Source organism: Alexandromys fortis, unplaced genomic scaffold (assembly GCF_014885135.2).
Source record: "Alexandromys fortis isolate MF-2015 unplaced genomic scaffold, M_Fortis_MF-2015_v1.1 scaffold_221, whole genome shotgun sequence".
NCBI classification, from domain to species: domain Eukaryota; kingdom Metazoa; phylum Chordata; class Mammalia; order Rodentia; family Cricetidae; genus Alexandromys; species Alexandromys fortis.
In genome coordinates this window covers 899274-914863 of record NW_026068096.1, presented here as the reverse complement: position 1 = coordinate 914863, position 15590 = coordinate 899274, and the positions used below count along the sequence as shown (strand labels likewise).

Sequence of the window (15590 nt, the reverse complement as noted above, 5' to 3'; positions counted from 1 at the left end):
GGTCCTGACAGGCGTGGGATGGCCAGAACCCATGGTCCAACTCTCCTCACTCCTGACATAGGCGTGGGATGGCCAGAACCCAAGGGTCCAACTCTCCTCACTCCTTGTGCCCATGATGCCCTGGTTCCCTTTGCAAGAAGGGCGTGCCTTAGCTGTGTGGGAACCAGATGTGTATGGTCCCCAACCTCCTAGTGAGCTGCCCTGCCCAGCTGCACAGAGGCAGCAGAGGCAGGAGCATCAGGAGTTCAGGGCCAGCCTCGTCTGTCTGTCAGGTTCCAGGCCACCCAGGGTATTAAAGTTAGAGCTTGTCTTAAAAAAGAAAAAAATACACAGAAAGAAGGACACAGTCCCAGAGGCTGGAGTTAGGAGTCCTCCCAGCTCTTCCTGGGGGTCTGGGTGGGTCGCCAACACGCATGTGGCTCAGCATAGCCTGAAAACAGTTCTGGAGGAACCCGCACACAGACATGCACACACAATTTAAATATTTTATTCATTCATTTATGTACTTTTTTTCATTTATTTTTGTGGGGGTTTTTTTTGGGGGGGAGGGCTTCTTTGTGTAACAGCCATGGCTGTTCTGGAACTTACTTTGTAGATCAGGCTGGCCTTGAACTCACTTGGGATCTGCCTTCAGAGTGCTGGGATTAAAGACCGATGTCACAATGGCCATAATTAAAATCTTTTTTTAAGATTTATTTATTTATTATGTATACAACATTCTGCCTCCATGTATGTCTGCACACCAGAGGAGGGCGCCAGACCTCATTACAGATGGTTGTGAGCCACCATATGGTTGCTGGGAATTGAACTCAGGACCTCTAGAAGAGCAGCCAGTACTCTTAACCACTGAGCCATCTCCCCAGCCCCCATAATTAAAATCTTTAAAAAAAAGAAGCCCAAGTTGAAGTTTTGGGGCTTGGGACATGAGGCTCATGGCGGTGGGAGCTAGGTTGTGCCGCACCACGTAGAGTTCTCTCACATTGCCAGTGCTGGAGGAATAGGTGTGTTGGCACACACCTGCCATGCCCACGCTCAGGAGGGGCAGGAGCTGCCGCTCCTCCCATTCACCCGGGCTACATAAGACTGCTTCAGAAACCAAACAAAGTAGGTTTAGGTTCTTTGGGCCCCTCCACTTGAAGGTCAGACTTAGGCATGGTGGCAAGCATCTTTGCAGCATTTGGATTTAAGCTAACCTTCCGTCCATGTTGAGGATGAAGTGAGTGCCCTTTCGCTCAGGTCTCAGCCTCCTTCCTGCAGGCAATGTACCTGCAGAAAGCAGCCCCTGAGGTGCAGGCTGAAGCCAGAGGCGGTGATCTGAGTCCGCAGCGGGGCTAACAACAGCATCTAGCAGGTGCCTGGAAATGCTCTTGGTGCTCAGAGACAAGTTGGGGCATTGAGGTGGGCTGCGAGCCTCTGGGCAGACGACTGAGGACGTGGAGGAGGGAGGAGGAGGCAGAAAAGGGAGCCGACTGCAGGGCTGAGAAACTAGTTCCATATCTGTGAGTATTAGGTACAAAGAACAAAATAGTGACCGAGAAGGAATGTCCTCACTGAGACAGACCACACATGGTGACCTCCATTCTTCCTCACCAGCCAGATGCATAAAACTACCATCCATACCTACATTCACCCACCCGCCACCACCTACTGACCCATCTCCTCCCACCTGCCCACCGTCCGTCATCCACCTGCTAATGTGTGCGTGCAAGCATCCGTCAGTGCTTCCGTGCACTATCCCATGGAGCATCTGCAGCACAGACACTGTGCTAGGGTTGCAGATGTATCGTGGGTGAGTCCTAGACCCATTTCTGTCCCAAACAGCTCAGCCTAGTGAAGCAGACGAGGGCCCCGGGCTGCTCCAGACTTCAGCTCCACATTGGAGATGTCACTAGCTCTGAACTGAGGGACTGGAGTGTTAGGGCAGGCTGTCTGGAGGAGGTGACCATTGGAGTGAGGTCCCTGAAGTGTAAGTGACCTGGGAGGGGAGTCTGAATGCCAGGTGCCCAGTTAGAAAGATGGGTGTCAGCAGCCTTAAGGTCAGCGGGAGGCAGGGTACTTGTTTCCCCCTGACAGGGTCTAGTGAGCTGTAAGAAGTCAAGGTTCTAGAATGAGGAGTGTAGCCACAGGGTAACGCACCCAATCCCTGAGAAGTGAGCGGACACCTCCCTGCAGACGGGAGGCCCCTTGGGGTGGTGAGGTTTGGAGCCCAGCTTGGGTCACACCTGCCCTGCCTGGAAAGAGCAGCACCATGGGTGGGTCATTGGGAGCCCTGCCCAGTACACACCACACCTCATCAATCCGCTGGACCTTTCTATAGGGTGAGGCCAGAGCCAGGGGGCACAAGTTGAGCAGGGTGTTGGGAGGTCAGGGGAAGCTTCGAGGATGCCCCTGCTCCAGCCCTGGTTTGCAGCCACTCCTCCCAAATAAACCACAAGAGAAGGCACAGACGTGCTGTCACAATCACTTGAGAAATGGTCCCAGGCAGGGGAGATGCCCAGTAGTCAAGGCACTCGTGCTGTATAAGCACAAAGACCACATAAATGCTGTGCACATGGCTGTACTTCCAGCCTGGGAGCGAATCCCAGTGCGAACAGGTCAGAGACACGAGTGAGGGTTAAGAGCACTTGCTGCTCTTGCAGAGGGCCTGAGTCCAGTGCCCAGCTTCCCCGGTAATGCGATGCCTCTGGCCACCATGGGAACTGACACAGAATCACAGAAAAACCTGGGCATGGTGGACATGGGAATCAGAGGCAGGCAGATATCTCTGTGAGTTCAAGGCCAGCCTGGTCTACAGGTGAGTTCCAGGACAGCCAGGGCTACATAATGAGATCCTATCTCAAGCAAGCAAGCAAGCAAACGAAAAACCAATTTAGAGTGCTGCTTTGGCAGAGAGCTGACTGCCTGCAGGAAAGGGTAGGTTCTAGCTTCAGTCAGTGTCTGTCCTATGCCTGTCACAAGGCAGCAGGGTCAGGAGTCCAAGGTCATTCTTGGCTATAAAGTGAGTTTGAAGACCACTGGGGCTGTGTGAGATCCTTTCAGAAGAGAAGAAGAAAGGGAAGAAGGGACAAATTCACACAAACCAGGAATCACAAGTATACACTCAGTCCCCAGAGGCTCAGGCCCATTTCCTCTGTCTTACCCTGCCCAGGAGCCTCAGCTGCCTACAGAGCCGCCCTCACGTGCAGGCCCCCCCCCCCCCGCAGTTGATCAGGGACCCTCCCTTGTGGTCCGACTCCCTCTTGATCCCAGGTACCCTTCCTGCAGGTGTGGGCAGGGCCCATCTCCAGTCGCTGACCGCAGGAGAGGGGGCTTGAGGGTGTGTGGCCATTTGGGAGGGTGGTGCCCTGCTCGGGTGACTCCCACCTGTGGTAAGCCCCACCCTCCCTGCCGGCCCAGCTCAGCCCTGGCTCCCAGGTGTCTGGGTGTCTCCTGCAGCTTCAGCTCTCCTAGGCTGGAAGGCTGGAACTTGGTGAGCTGGGATCCCCTCAGGGCTCAGATTTCCCTTGGGAAGATGGAATATGCAGTTTGAAAAGCTCTGGGGGGTGAGGGTGCACCGTCTGGTCTGGGGGGATGCATTGTAAAGGGCGGAAAGTCTGGGGGTGCCCTGTGAAGACTCCCCTGGTGTGCAGGCAAATCAAGCTTGGGAACTGCCCTTGGGCAGAGTGGGAAGAGCCGGGGCTAAGCAAAGGTGTCTCAATTAGGGTGCATTGCTAAGGCTGGGTAGAGGGCCGGGGACCTCACCCTTCCTCTCCCACTCCAGCTTCCCAGGCTCTTTCTTCATGACAGAACTGAGAAGTGCTGGGTGTTCAAAGTCCTCCTGGTGGGCAGGGAGCGTGCAGGGCAGTGGTGGCGCTGTCTTAAATCCCAGCACTCGGGAGGCAGAGGCAGGCGGATCTCTGTGAGTTCGAGACCAGCCTAGTCTACAAGAGTGAGTTTTGGGACAGCCAGGGCAACAGAGTGAGGTCCTATGTCGAGAGAGGGAGGTGGCAGTGGCGGCGGTGGTGTGTGTGTGTGTGTGTGTGTGTGTGTGTGTGCAAGGACACGGCAGTCATAGGTGTGACATTGAAGGGGTCCTATGTGCCCCAAGTAGGGTCTTTCATGTTTTGTTTATTGTGTGACAGGGGGGTGATGGCTGTTTGGGGATCAGTGGTTCACAGTGGATCTGGTCAGGAATCACTTGTGGGGGCCTGACGAAGGCTATGCTCCAGGGTCTCTGATGGTTTGGGGTCTCTCATTCCCTTCCCCCATCACCCGTGTTACACTGAGGCTCCGAGACCCTGCCTGGGTAGATCTGTGCTTCAGGGCTAACCCAGCCCAAGCAGACTCCAAGGAAGGACGGCTGAGGGGACAAGTGCTGGCCACCTCCTTGCTGGTCTCCAAGTGCCACACGCCACCCCAGACTGGCACCTGCCATGCCCATGCCATGTCATGTGGCCCAGACTGACTGAGGGTGTGCACTGGAGGCTCCGTGCGGCTCCATGAGTGTTCCTGTGTGTGGCTGTGTGACCGCTTCCGTGGTCAAGTGAGATCTGTGTGGTGTTTCTCATGTGTTCACGGGGACTGACTGCACCAGTGGCCATAGATCGCAGGGCACAGCCGTGTGGGGCTTCGGTGGCTGAGTGTCATGACTGCCGAGGCCTGTGAGGGCCATTCATTCCTGGTTACCCACAGGACACACGTCACAGGTGTGGTGTGATCCATGGAGGATACAAGTTTGTGTCTCCAGCTAGAAGTGTGGGAGTCTGCCCAGGGGATTATGTGGGCATTGTGGCAGGGCTCAGAGCCGCCAGGTTCCATCCATGCCTGCCTCACCTGTGGCTCTCAGGAGCTAGAGCAGGAGGACTCTGATGGCCCCTCGCTGTGATTCTGGGACCAGGTGGGCTATTGTGAATGTGTGAGCCTCCTGAACTCAGTGTGGAGAGTGGAGGGAACAGAAAGAGAGAGAGAGAAAGAGAGAGAGAGAGAGAGAGAGAGAGAGAGACAGAGAGAGAGACAGAGAGAGAGACAGAGAGACAGAGAGAGAGACAGAGAGAGAGACAGAGAGAGAGACAGAGAGACAGAGAGAGAGAGAGAAAGAGAGAAAGAGAGAGACAGAGAGACCCTGGGACAGACAGACACAGAGACAGACAGAAATAGAGTCAGTAGAGACAGAGAGGTACGGAGAGAGAGATAGGGACAGAGACAGAAAGAACTGATGTGAAGTGACAGTCTATCTCACTAATGTCCCGACAGTGAGCCCCTGCTGCGTTTAGGTCTGTGTGAACACCTTCCCTGAGAGCCCTGGGCGGCTGAGTCTCCAGCTTTGACACCGCCCTGTTTCTCAGCTTCCTGTGCCTCCCACACCATCAGAGGCTTCTCTTTCTTCCCAGCACATTACAGTCCTGAAAGAGCTCCAGAGGTCGCATCAATGGTCTTTTTCCCAAACATCTCTTCCCTTGCGAGGCTAACAAAAACGCTGGAGACAAAAAGAGAGATAGAAAAAGAACAAGCTTATTGCGTTTCTTTTATGCTTGCTGAGTGATTTACTTTGTGATTGGGGCCAGGACGGGGGTGGAGCTGGGAAAGAGCAGGGCAGGATAAGAGCGCACTGCCTGACCTGTCAGCCCGACTCCTCAAGGAGCCAAGGCAAGCAGAATGGGGGTTCAAGGCCCGCATGGACAAGAGCAAGAGTCTGCCTCAAGGTAAAAAGTTAAAACAGGGCTGGAAGTGTGCTCAGAGCCCCCACTTAAAATCCCAGTGTGGTCAGGATGGAGCACAGTGTAATAAACATGCAGTACAGATAATAAAACAAGAAACAGATAAGATCAGAAAAGCAAAGTGGCCAGTGGGTTCTTACCCCTACCTCAGGCCGAAATGTGTGGCCTTTCCTCCACGAATCTCCAGACTGAGTCTATCTCTGAGACCTGTCTCCTCCTGTCTTATGTTCCTCTCTAGTGCTGGGATTAAAGGTGTACATCACTGCCCAGCCTCTACAGCTGACTAGTGTGGCTGCTTTGCACTCTGATCTTCAGGCAAGCTTTATTTATTAAAACACAATATTCCACTAAAGAGCCCCGCCTAGAATCCCCAGTGAAGGGCTGGGGGCGTGGTCAGAGTCGAGCCCTTCCTAAAATCCCCTAGTGAGGGCTGGAAGCAAGGTCATGGTGGAGCCCCGCCTAGAATCCCCAGTGAGGGGCTGGGAGCGTGGTCAGGGTGCAGCCCCGCCTAGAATCCCCAGTGAGGGGCTGGGAGCGTGGTCAGGGTGCAGCCCCGCCTAGAATCCCCAGTGAGGGGCTGGGAGCACACTTTAGGAAACCTCCCTGCTGCCACGCCCACAGACTGCAGCATAGGGTACTGCCCCTCCCTCCTGCTGGATCTGCTGTCTTAATGACTGAGCAGTGCCTTCCATCCCGCCCAGGCCTAGCCTGCGGCTCCTTGTTTGTCGCTTGCTCTACTCTGTCTACGCAGAGCTGACACTGCCAAGTATCAGGGTGGCATTGAGGACAAGCTGGCTGGAAACTGAGACTCCCCTGGCATGCCCAGGAGTCTGGAAACACTCACAGCCCTGTCCACAGCCCTCCCACTTTGCACATTCTGGGAACCCCAGATTCATTCCTGACCCCTACTCACCGGTTCAGGTAGGTGAAGAAAAGGCCGGTCGGATGATGTCCCGGCTTGGCTTAGAGAGTCAGACTGGCCCGGCTTTGAGACCCTGGGTAGGCTAGCAGTGAATACTGGTCCTTTCTGCACCTGGCTGGAATGTCAGCCTCCTCTCCTGTTTAGTTCTTCTTGAGAAAGGGTCTCATATGTGAGATCAGGTTGGCCTCCTTGTAGCTGAGAATGATTCCTTTATCCTCTGCCTCCAGTATAGGGAAGACATGTACCCCATGCCTTGTGGGGTGCTGGGAATGGAACCCTGGCTTCCTGTGTGCAAGATGAGCACTGAATGCACCGAGCCCCAGGGTCTTACACAGCCCTAGCAGGCCTCAAACTCACAATCCTCCTGCCTCAGTCTCTGAGCCCCTTCTGCTTCCCAGAAGGTGTCCACTGCAGGCTCAGACACCAATCTGACCCCTTGTGACTGTGCTCTGGTTAGCTATTGTGGGAATCTTAGAGGAATCGTCTGGAAGCTTTTTGTGGCCATTCTTGGTCTGTGGGAGATTTCTCCAACTGCTGATGTGCGGGCCAGTGTGTCTGGGGTGTTCCACACCTCCCTGAGCTGCTGACCAGGGCTTCCCTCTTCACTACTTTTTTTCCCCGAGACAGGGGTTCTCTGGTTTACTCTGTGTATCAGTCCTAGCTGTCCTGGAACTAGCTCTGTAGACTAGGCTGGTTTTGAACTCCCAGAGATCCGCCTGCCTCTGCCTCCCGAGTGCTGGGATTAAAGGCGTGCGCCACCACCGCCCGCCTCTCGTTTCTCTTAATCAGCTATCTCACTGCCCACTCCATCTTTCATTTCCCACCCCACACGTAATCTTCGAAAAGCAGCAAGAGTAAAAACCCATTCTAGAGCACATCTTTGTAGCCCGAGACTCTTGCAGCACTGACTATCTCGCAACCTTCTCTGAAGCTAAAAAACACCAGCGTAGCAGAGGCGACCTGTCCCCATGCATCCAGAGGGGTGAAAGTGGTGATCTGGCCACCGGCAGGGTGCTGTTTGCTGCCCTCGGCTCTGCCAATATATTTATTTATTTTATTTGTACACGTGTGCCTGTAAGCATGCCACGGTGCACCTGTGCAGGTCAGGGGGCAGCTCTGGGTACTTGGCTCTCCCCTGGGGGTGGACTTCAGGCTTCAGGCTTGGCCACAAGTGCCCTTACCCGCTGAGCTGTCTCATTGGCCCCAAATGTGTGCCACTATGTCCAGTAAATATATATAACATAAAACTGTTTTACAAGGTGAGGCGGCACACATCTTTAATCCCGGTGGCATTCAGGAAGCAGAGGCAGGCAGATCTCTGGGTTCCGGGACAGCCAGGGCTACCCAGAGAAAACCTGTCTCAACAACAACAAAAGCCACGCTAAGCCAGATGCGCTGGCATAGACCTGTGATCCTTATGGTCAGGAGGCTGAGGCAGGAGAATCTCAAATTCCAGGCCCCTGACCTAGAGTCTGTCAAAAACAAAATACAAAGCAAAACAAAAACCAATCAACAACCAAAAGCACTCTGCCAGGAACCAGACTCTCCCACTCCACTTCCCATGGGGCAGGGACACTCCCTCTCAGAGCCTCAGGAAGTCCCCAGATCCCATCCATCGAAGCAGGTAGGGGACTCACACCTCTTGACTTAAAACCCCTTCCTCCAATGCCGGATCACCCTCCTGCCTCGCTCTAAGAACCTCATGGTGAAAGTAGATCCCTAATGACCCAGGGTGGTTCCCACCTAAGTTACCAACCCAGAACTATGGGCAGAGATGTTTTTCCCCACATGAGTGATATAGTCACAGACTCTGGGGACTGGGGCACAGCCAGTGCGGACACCTTCAGAGGCCACAGCCCCCGAAACCCCTAAAAATGCCATTCAAGGGCCCACATGGGCAGGGTTTGCCGGGAGCTTCTGGCTTCTCCTATCATCTCTGGTTCAAGCAGAGGTGAGGCTAGCTGGATTTTTGCTCCCTCTGTGCCAAGTCTCGCGGCTTCTGGGAGGCCATTTCCATGCCCTCTGAAAGGCCCTGGCCGGATTTGGCCAGAGCAGTCACACGCTGTTTTGTCTGTTGGAGCCTCACAGAAAATGTGAGGCCTGGAGCAGCTCTGGTGTGAGCCGTGCCTGCTCGCTGCTCTGGGCCTTCTGTAGCCATCGATACCCACTCCTGGCACCGCATGGGTGGAAACAAGCCAGGCGTGCCCCACAGTGGGGTGACTGTTGGCTGCACGGTCCTGGGCCTCATGTCACCTTCTGCCGCTCCGTCTCTTCAGAGGGCAGTCCCTGGTGCCTGCGAGTCTGCACCTTGTCCCTTTTTTTTTTCTTTTTAAAAATCGTTTAGCATTTTTGAGATGAGAGTCTCATGTAACCAAAGCTACCTCTAAACTTACTTTGTGGCTGAGGCCGTCCTAGAACTCCCAATCCTCCTGCCTCTGTCTCCCAAGTGCTGGGATTGAGTATGTGTGCCGCCACAGCTGGCTTTTACATTTTTATTTTGTTTTGATTCTATGTTTTTTTTCCGTGTGTGTTTGTGTGGGAGTGTGCCACTGAGGCCGTGTGTTTATCCGTGTGTGTGTGGGGGGGGGGAGTGTGCCACTGAGGCCGTGTGTCTATCCGTGTGTGTGTGTGTGTGTGTGTGTGTGTGTGGTAGTGTGCCACTGAGGCCATGTGTTTATCCGTGTGTGTGGGGGAGCATGCCTCTGAGGCCGTGTGTTTATCCATGGGGGGGGGGGCGTGCCACATGAGGCCGTGTGTTTATCCGTGTGTGTGGTGTGTGTGTGTGTGCCACTGAGGCCGTGTGTTTATCCGTGTGTGTGTGTGTGTGTGTGTGTGTGTGTGTGTGCCACTGAGGCCGTGTGGTCAAAGGAAAATGTACAGCAGTGGCCCCTGCCGTGTGGGTTCCAGGATGGAATGCGCCAGACTTGACGGCAAGTCCCTCGCCCACCAAGCCACTCTACCAGCTGTACTCGTTTGTAATCTTATATTTTGCCAGGCAATGATAGCGCAGCCTTTAATCCTGGCACTCGGGAGGCAGGGGCAGGTGGATCTGAGAGTTCAAGGCCAGCCTGGTCTAGAGAGTGAGTTCCAGCACAGCCAGGGCTACACAGAGAAACCCTGTCTTGAAAAACAAAACAAACAAACAAAAAAATTAAGTTTTATTTATTTATTCCCCTCATTCTTAGTGACAATGCCTCACTTGGTGGCCCATGCTTGGAACTAGCCTGGAACTCGCTCAAGGATGACTTTGAATTTCTTGTTGACAATCCCCTTCATCCAAGTACAGGGGTTACAGACACGTGTCACCATGGCTGGGTAGTTTTGTTTGAAAGGGGTGTCTCATGTTAGCCTTGATCTTGCTATGTAGCCCAGGCTAGCCTTGAATTTACAGCAATCCCCCTGCCTCAGCTTCCTGAGTGATGGGATGACAGATGTGCGTCACGTCACCTGTCTTTGTGGAGCTTGGTAGCCTGGTCTCCCTGGCCCAGGTTTCCCAAGGTTCACAGTTTGATCTACCCCTTTCTGGGCCATGTGTTTTGCAGCCAGGGTGGCCCCGCGGTAACTACCACGAAGACAGAGCAGTGCTCAATGGCAGCAAGTCCTCTGTGAGCGGGGCCACTGTTGGCAGGACTGTGTGGAGGCCGTAGGGACGGGACAGGTGAGCACAGCATGTGTGTGTGTCCGTGTGTGTGTGTGTGTGCATGCATGTGTGACTGTGTTGGTGTATGCGTGCTTGCAAGCATGTGTGCTTATGTGTATGTATGTGGGTGCATGTGTACATGTGTGTTTGTGCGTGTGCAGGTGTGTGCACGAACATGTGTGACTGTGTTGGTGTATCCATGTGTATGTGTGCTTGCAAGCATGCATGCCTATGTTTGTGTATATATGTGCATGCATGTGTACATGTGTGTGCATGTGCAAGTGTGTGTGTGTGCAGGTGCATGCATGAATGCATGGGTGTTAGGATCATTGACGCTTTCTCCAGTAATCCAAGGTTGCAGCATCGCTGCTCAGGGCTTCTCTGTAGCTTTTGTTCCTCTCCACTTTATCCAGAGATTCAGAGAGATAGTGTTTTCTCCTCCATAAGCAGTGTGGCTTAAATGTGAAGATGTAAGTATTGCCACAGCCAGGCTGCTGCCCTGTGCCTTCTGCCAGGCATCAGAGACAGGGTCCCTTAAGGATGGGCTTCAGCCTGGAGATGGCAGGATCAGAAGGGGTGCTCCTGTCTTTCCAGCGCTCTGGAGGTAGAATCAGGACAATCAAGACCCCAATGGGAGCCTGCACTTGCTGTGGGACAAGGGTCTTGTACCCTGTAAAGGTTTGTCAGTTGTACTGGTTTAATAAAATGATGATTGGCCAGTAGCCAGGCAGGAAGTATAGGTGGGGTGACCAGAATAGGAGAATTCTGGCAAGAGGAAAGGTTCAGTCTACAGTTATCACCCAGACACAGAGGAAGCAAGATGAGAATGCCTCACTGATAGCCAAGCCACATGGGTAACACAGACGTGACTAATGTGTTAATGTAGGATGTAAGAGTTAATTAATAAGAAGCCTGAGCTAAAAGGTCAATCAGCTTATGATTAATGTAGACCTCTGTGTGTTTCTATGACTGAACAGCTGCAGGACCAGGTGGGACAGAGACTTCTGTCAACATGCGTTAGATGAGACCCTGTCTTGAAATGAAGTGATTAATTTTCTTCTTTTCTTTTGTGGTGGAATCTCCCAGTAGAACCCTTGCTAGCCTGGAGCTCACAGAGGTCCGCCTCTGTGTGCCTCTACCTCTGAGTGCTGGGGTTAAAGGTGTGCGCCACCACACCCAACAAATGCAATAAAAATTTGTGCTGAGGGGAGGGGATTGTGAGTTTGAGGCCAGCATGAACTACATGAAAGAGAGGCACTCAGAAAGAGAAGATAGAGCCGGGCGATGGTGGCACACGCCTTTAATCCCAGCACTCGGGAGGCAGAGGCAGGCGGATTTCTGTGAGTTCGAGACCAGCCTGGTCTACAGAGGTAGTTCCAGGACAGGCTCCAAAAGCCACAGAGAAACCCTGTCTCGAAAAAAAAACAAAAAACAAAAACAAAAACAAAAACAACAACAACAAAAAAAGAAAAGAAAGAGAAGATAGGACAGTTCCTCGAGTGGGTGTGCATTTTTCCAGAAGACTGGGGGACACCAAGTGTGGCTCCTCTGAGAGAGATGCCATTTGTTTCTTTACCGTGAGTGTCAGGGCTCAGAGGACAAGAGTTGGCGCTCTCCCTCCACCACGTGGGTCTCGGGATGAAACTTGACAGCCCTTTTATGTCTTGAAGAAAGGAGTATTCATTGTGTTTATTTGTTTTATTAAGTTTGTTGTTTTGACCAGGTGGTGGTGGTGCACGCCTTTAATCCCAGCACTCGGGAGGCAGAGGCAAGTGGATCTCTGCGAGTTCGAGACCAACCTGGTCTACAGAGCTAGTTCCAGGACAGGCTCCAAAGCCACAGAGAAACCCTGTCTCAAAAAAAAAAAGAATCCCAGCAGAACTCTGTGGGTTCGAGACCAGCCTGGTCTACAAGAACTAGTTCCAGGACAGGGTCCAAAACCACAGAGAAACCCTGTCTCGAAAAACCAAAATAAATAAATATAAATAAATAAATAAAAAATAAATAAATAAAGGGGGGGAGTATGTTCTTTTGATGACAAGAAACAGATTTCATTCTGTATCCCAGACACACAACCATCCTCTGGCTGCTGCCTGTGGAGTGTTGAAATCACAGGCGTGTGCTATAATACAATTTCTACAGGATTTTTTTTCTTTCTTTATTTTCCTTTTATTTTTTCTTTTGAGACGGGTTTCTCTGTGTAGCGTTGGTTGTCCTGGAACTCTCTTTGTAGACCAGGTTGGCCTTGAACGCACAGAGATCCTCTTGCCTCGGCCTCCAAACGCTGGGATGAAACCAGCTAGAGTAATTTTTGACCAAAAAAAAAAAGTCCCCACAGCCTCATGAGAGTCTGATACAGGTGCGGATGCACTGCAGGACAAAGTTCACCTACAGAGCTGTGTCTGCTGCATGTGACAGCCACAGTCACCTGGACAGTAAGTGAGACGTTAACCAACATTTAGTCTGTTTTAATGTTTGTGTGCACAAGTGCAGTTTCCACAGAGGCCAGAAGGGGGCATCGGACCCTCCGGAACCGGAGTTACAGACACTTGTGAGCTTCCCTGTGCATGCTGAGAACTGAACTCCCTTCCTTTGAGAGCACAGCCATCTGATATCTCTTGCACCCCCAAACAATTGGCACGTTTTTCTGGGTGTGTCCTCCATCTCTCCTCCCTGGCCTCATTGGGCTACAGTGGCTAGGATGGGCCTGTCCTGTCCCTGGCCTCCCAATAGGTGCAAACCAAGGGTGGCTCCATCCATTTTTTTTGCAGGCATCTAGCTGGAGCCCTGAGTTTGCCGAGCCATGGAGCCCACTGCACCCGACTTACAACTTGTGTCGGAGATGACGAAGCACGTTCCTGTCCCTGCTCGGTACTCTGGCTGCTGTAGGACGGCTGTCACCACAGTCGTGGCCATCACTATGGTTGTCCTCTCCCTAGGAGTTCTTTTGGGTAAGTGACAGGAGGAAGGCTGGGTCCTTGGAGTAGGGGACGCTCCAAAGGACAATCCTAAGTGTCCTGAGCATCCAGCCAGAGCCAGCAGCCGGCAAGGACAGACTCCGAAGTCCAAGAATGTGCTGGGTAGCACGCCTAGCACTTGGGAGGCCAAGGCAGGCGGGTCTCTGTGAGTTCAAGGTCAGCGTGGTCTACAAGTCTACAAGAGCTAGTTCCAGGACAGGCTCCAAAACCACAGAGAAACCCTGTCTCGAAAAAACAAAAAAACAAAAAAACAAACAAAACAAAACAAAAAAAAAGAATGTGCTGGGTGAGTGAGGAGTGGCAGTGGGCGATGTTTTCCCACCTAGAAGGAATCCAGAAGTGGTCAGAATTGGGGGCAAATGGAGTAGGAATGGCCGTGTGTAAGCGGGGACAGCTGCTTGGGGTGGCAGAACTAGAGAGGCAGCGATGGAAGGATCCTGAATCCTGGTCAGTCAGGGCAACAAAGGTATGGTTTAGGGGTCGAGCTCCCACCTGGAGACTTCCAGTGAGGGGCTGGGGGCGTGGTCAGGATGCAGTCCCTGCCTAGGGCATGGCTCAGCCACAGTCTGTTAAAATGGTTATTCTGTGTGAGTGTGATGATGAACACAAGTTGGGATACCGTCTTGTGTGGCAAAAGAATAAACTAATTGCTCTCCAATTGTATATAGTATTTCCTAAACTTTTCTGGTCCTTCTGGGTTACTGCAGCCAGACATGGCTGACTTCTTCCCTCTAGTGGCTGGGCCTATCTCTCGCCTGTCCTTGTGTGTGCCCTTGTGCCTAGATGCGGGCTCCCTGACTGCAAGAATTTTGAGACTGTTGGAACCCGGGACCGTGTGTGAGGGTTTTGCCTGCATGTGTGTGTGTGCACCATGAATGTACAGTGCCTACAGAGGCCAGAAGAGAGGTCAGCCCCTGGAACTGGAGTTGCAGGAGGTTGTGAGCCTCCAGAAAGGCTGCCACACAGGCGCACCCGCACCTCCTCCAGTTGTGTTGTGCTTTACTTCTTTTTATTTGGTGTAAGTCACAGTTAGACACTTCATTTAGGACGGCTGTGACGGGAAGACAGTAATATTCAAGTCGGCACAGGGTACAAAGCAAAGTTCTGCTTCAAAAGAAGGGACAGAGATCGCTAGGTCTGTAGACTGTCTGCCTTGCAAGACACTGAGTTCCAATCTACAGCCAACACGGAAAAAGCACGCTGTACTGACAGGCTCTTGCAGTCTCGGAGCTGGGGTAGCGGGAACACACAGGAGAATCCGTGAGCCCTGTGTTCAGTAAGAGACCCCACCTCATAATAAGATGAGGACTGAGAGAACCAGTCAGCTGACTGCCTGACGTTCACACACGTGACTGTCATCAAAGAAGGCAGGCATCGGGAGTGTGGCCACGGATGAACAGGGCAGAGGTCCCGAGGGCCCCTGATTTGCTATGTGCTTCACAGTGATTGCTGTGCCACCCTAGGAAAGCGGTCGGGAGACACTGCAATGCCTCCTGTGGGACCATCAACTATCCTGTCATTGACTTTGGGGCACCTGAGGTCCCTTGGCCTTGTGCTATATCTGGGGTCCCAGGAGAGGTCTCCCAGAGTCCTTCGGGAAAGGCACACTGGTGTGGTCAGGTCTCCTGTGTGTGGAGGCTCAGCAGGTGTGGCTCACAGGGGGTCCCTCTCGCCCGCAGCCTTCCTCTCTGCGCAGGGGGTGCACGTGGAGCACACGGCGCAGCTGCATGGAATCCATTTCAGCAGCTCTCTCCAGCAGGAGACCTCGGACTACTACCGTCTCCTGACACCTGCTCTGCAGACGCTGGTGAGTGCACCCGGGACAGAGAAGGAGGCAGCTGGGTGGGTGTGCGAGAGGGGAGGTCAGTCTGTGGGATGGACAGGGAGGAAAAATGCTCAGACTCCATCTGCTAAATGCTGTGGTCATGTGTCACATGCAGTGCTTCTGTCGAGACATTTCCTGTCATAGAGTCCATGCTGTGTGGGTCTCTAACATGCTGTGTCATGTGTCAGAGCCTTGATCAGTTCATTGCTGCATGCCAGTTTAGTGTGGGAATGGACCATGTTGTGTATCTACCATCCACTCTCCACCCACCCACCCACCCATCCACCCACCCACCCACCCATCCTTCCACCCACACATCCACCCATCCATCCATCCACCCACCTATTCATCCATCCATCCACCCACCCACCCATCCTTCCACCCACCCACCCACCCATCCATCCATCCACCCATCTATCCATCCATCCACCCATCCATCCATCCACCCATCCATCCATCCACCCATCTATCCATCCATCCACCCATCCATCCATCCACCCATCTATCCATCCACCCACCCATCCATCCA

At 52.9% G+C, this 15590-nt stretch overlaps 2 protein-coding genes across 2 annotated transcripts in view; one reads left to right on the top strand and one right to left on the bottom strand.

Moving 5' to 3' along the window:
* Positions 1–15590, bottom strand: part of Lsm7 (LSM7 homolog, U6 small nuclear RNA and mRNA degradation associated) — a 61416-nt gene that overhangs the window by 15506 nt on the left and 30320 nt on the right. The gene's annotated exons all lie outside the window — the stretch shown is intronic.
* Tmprss9 (transmembrane serine protease 9) overlaps positions 13062–15590 on the top strand; it is a 25152-nt gene continuing 22623 nt past the window's right edge. Inside the window, exons 1-2 of the mRNA XM_050123264.1 lie at positions 13062–13209; positions 14916–15043. Coding sequence (XP_049979221.1) covers positions 13062–13209; positions 14916–15043 — 276 coding nt within the window. The remainder of the gene's footprint in view (positions 13210–14915; positions 15044–15590) is intronic.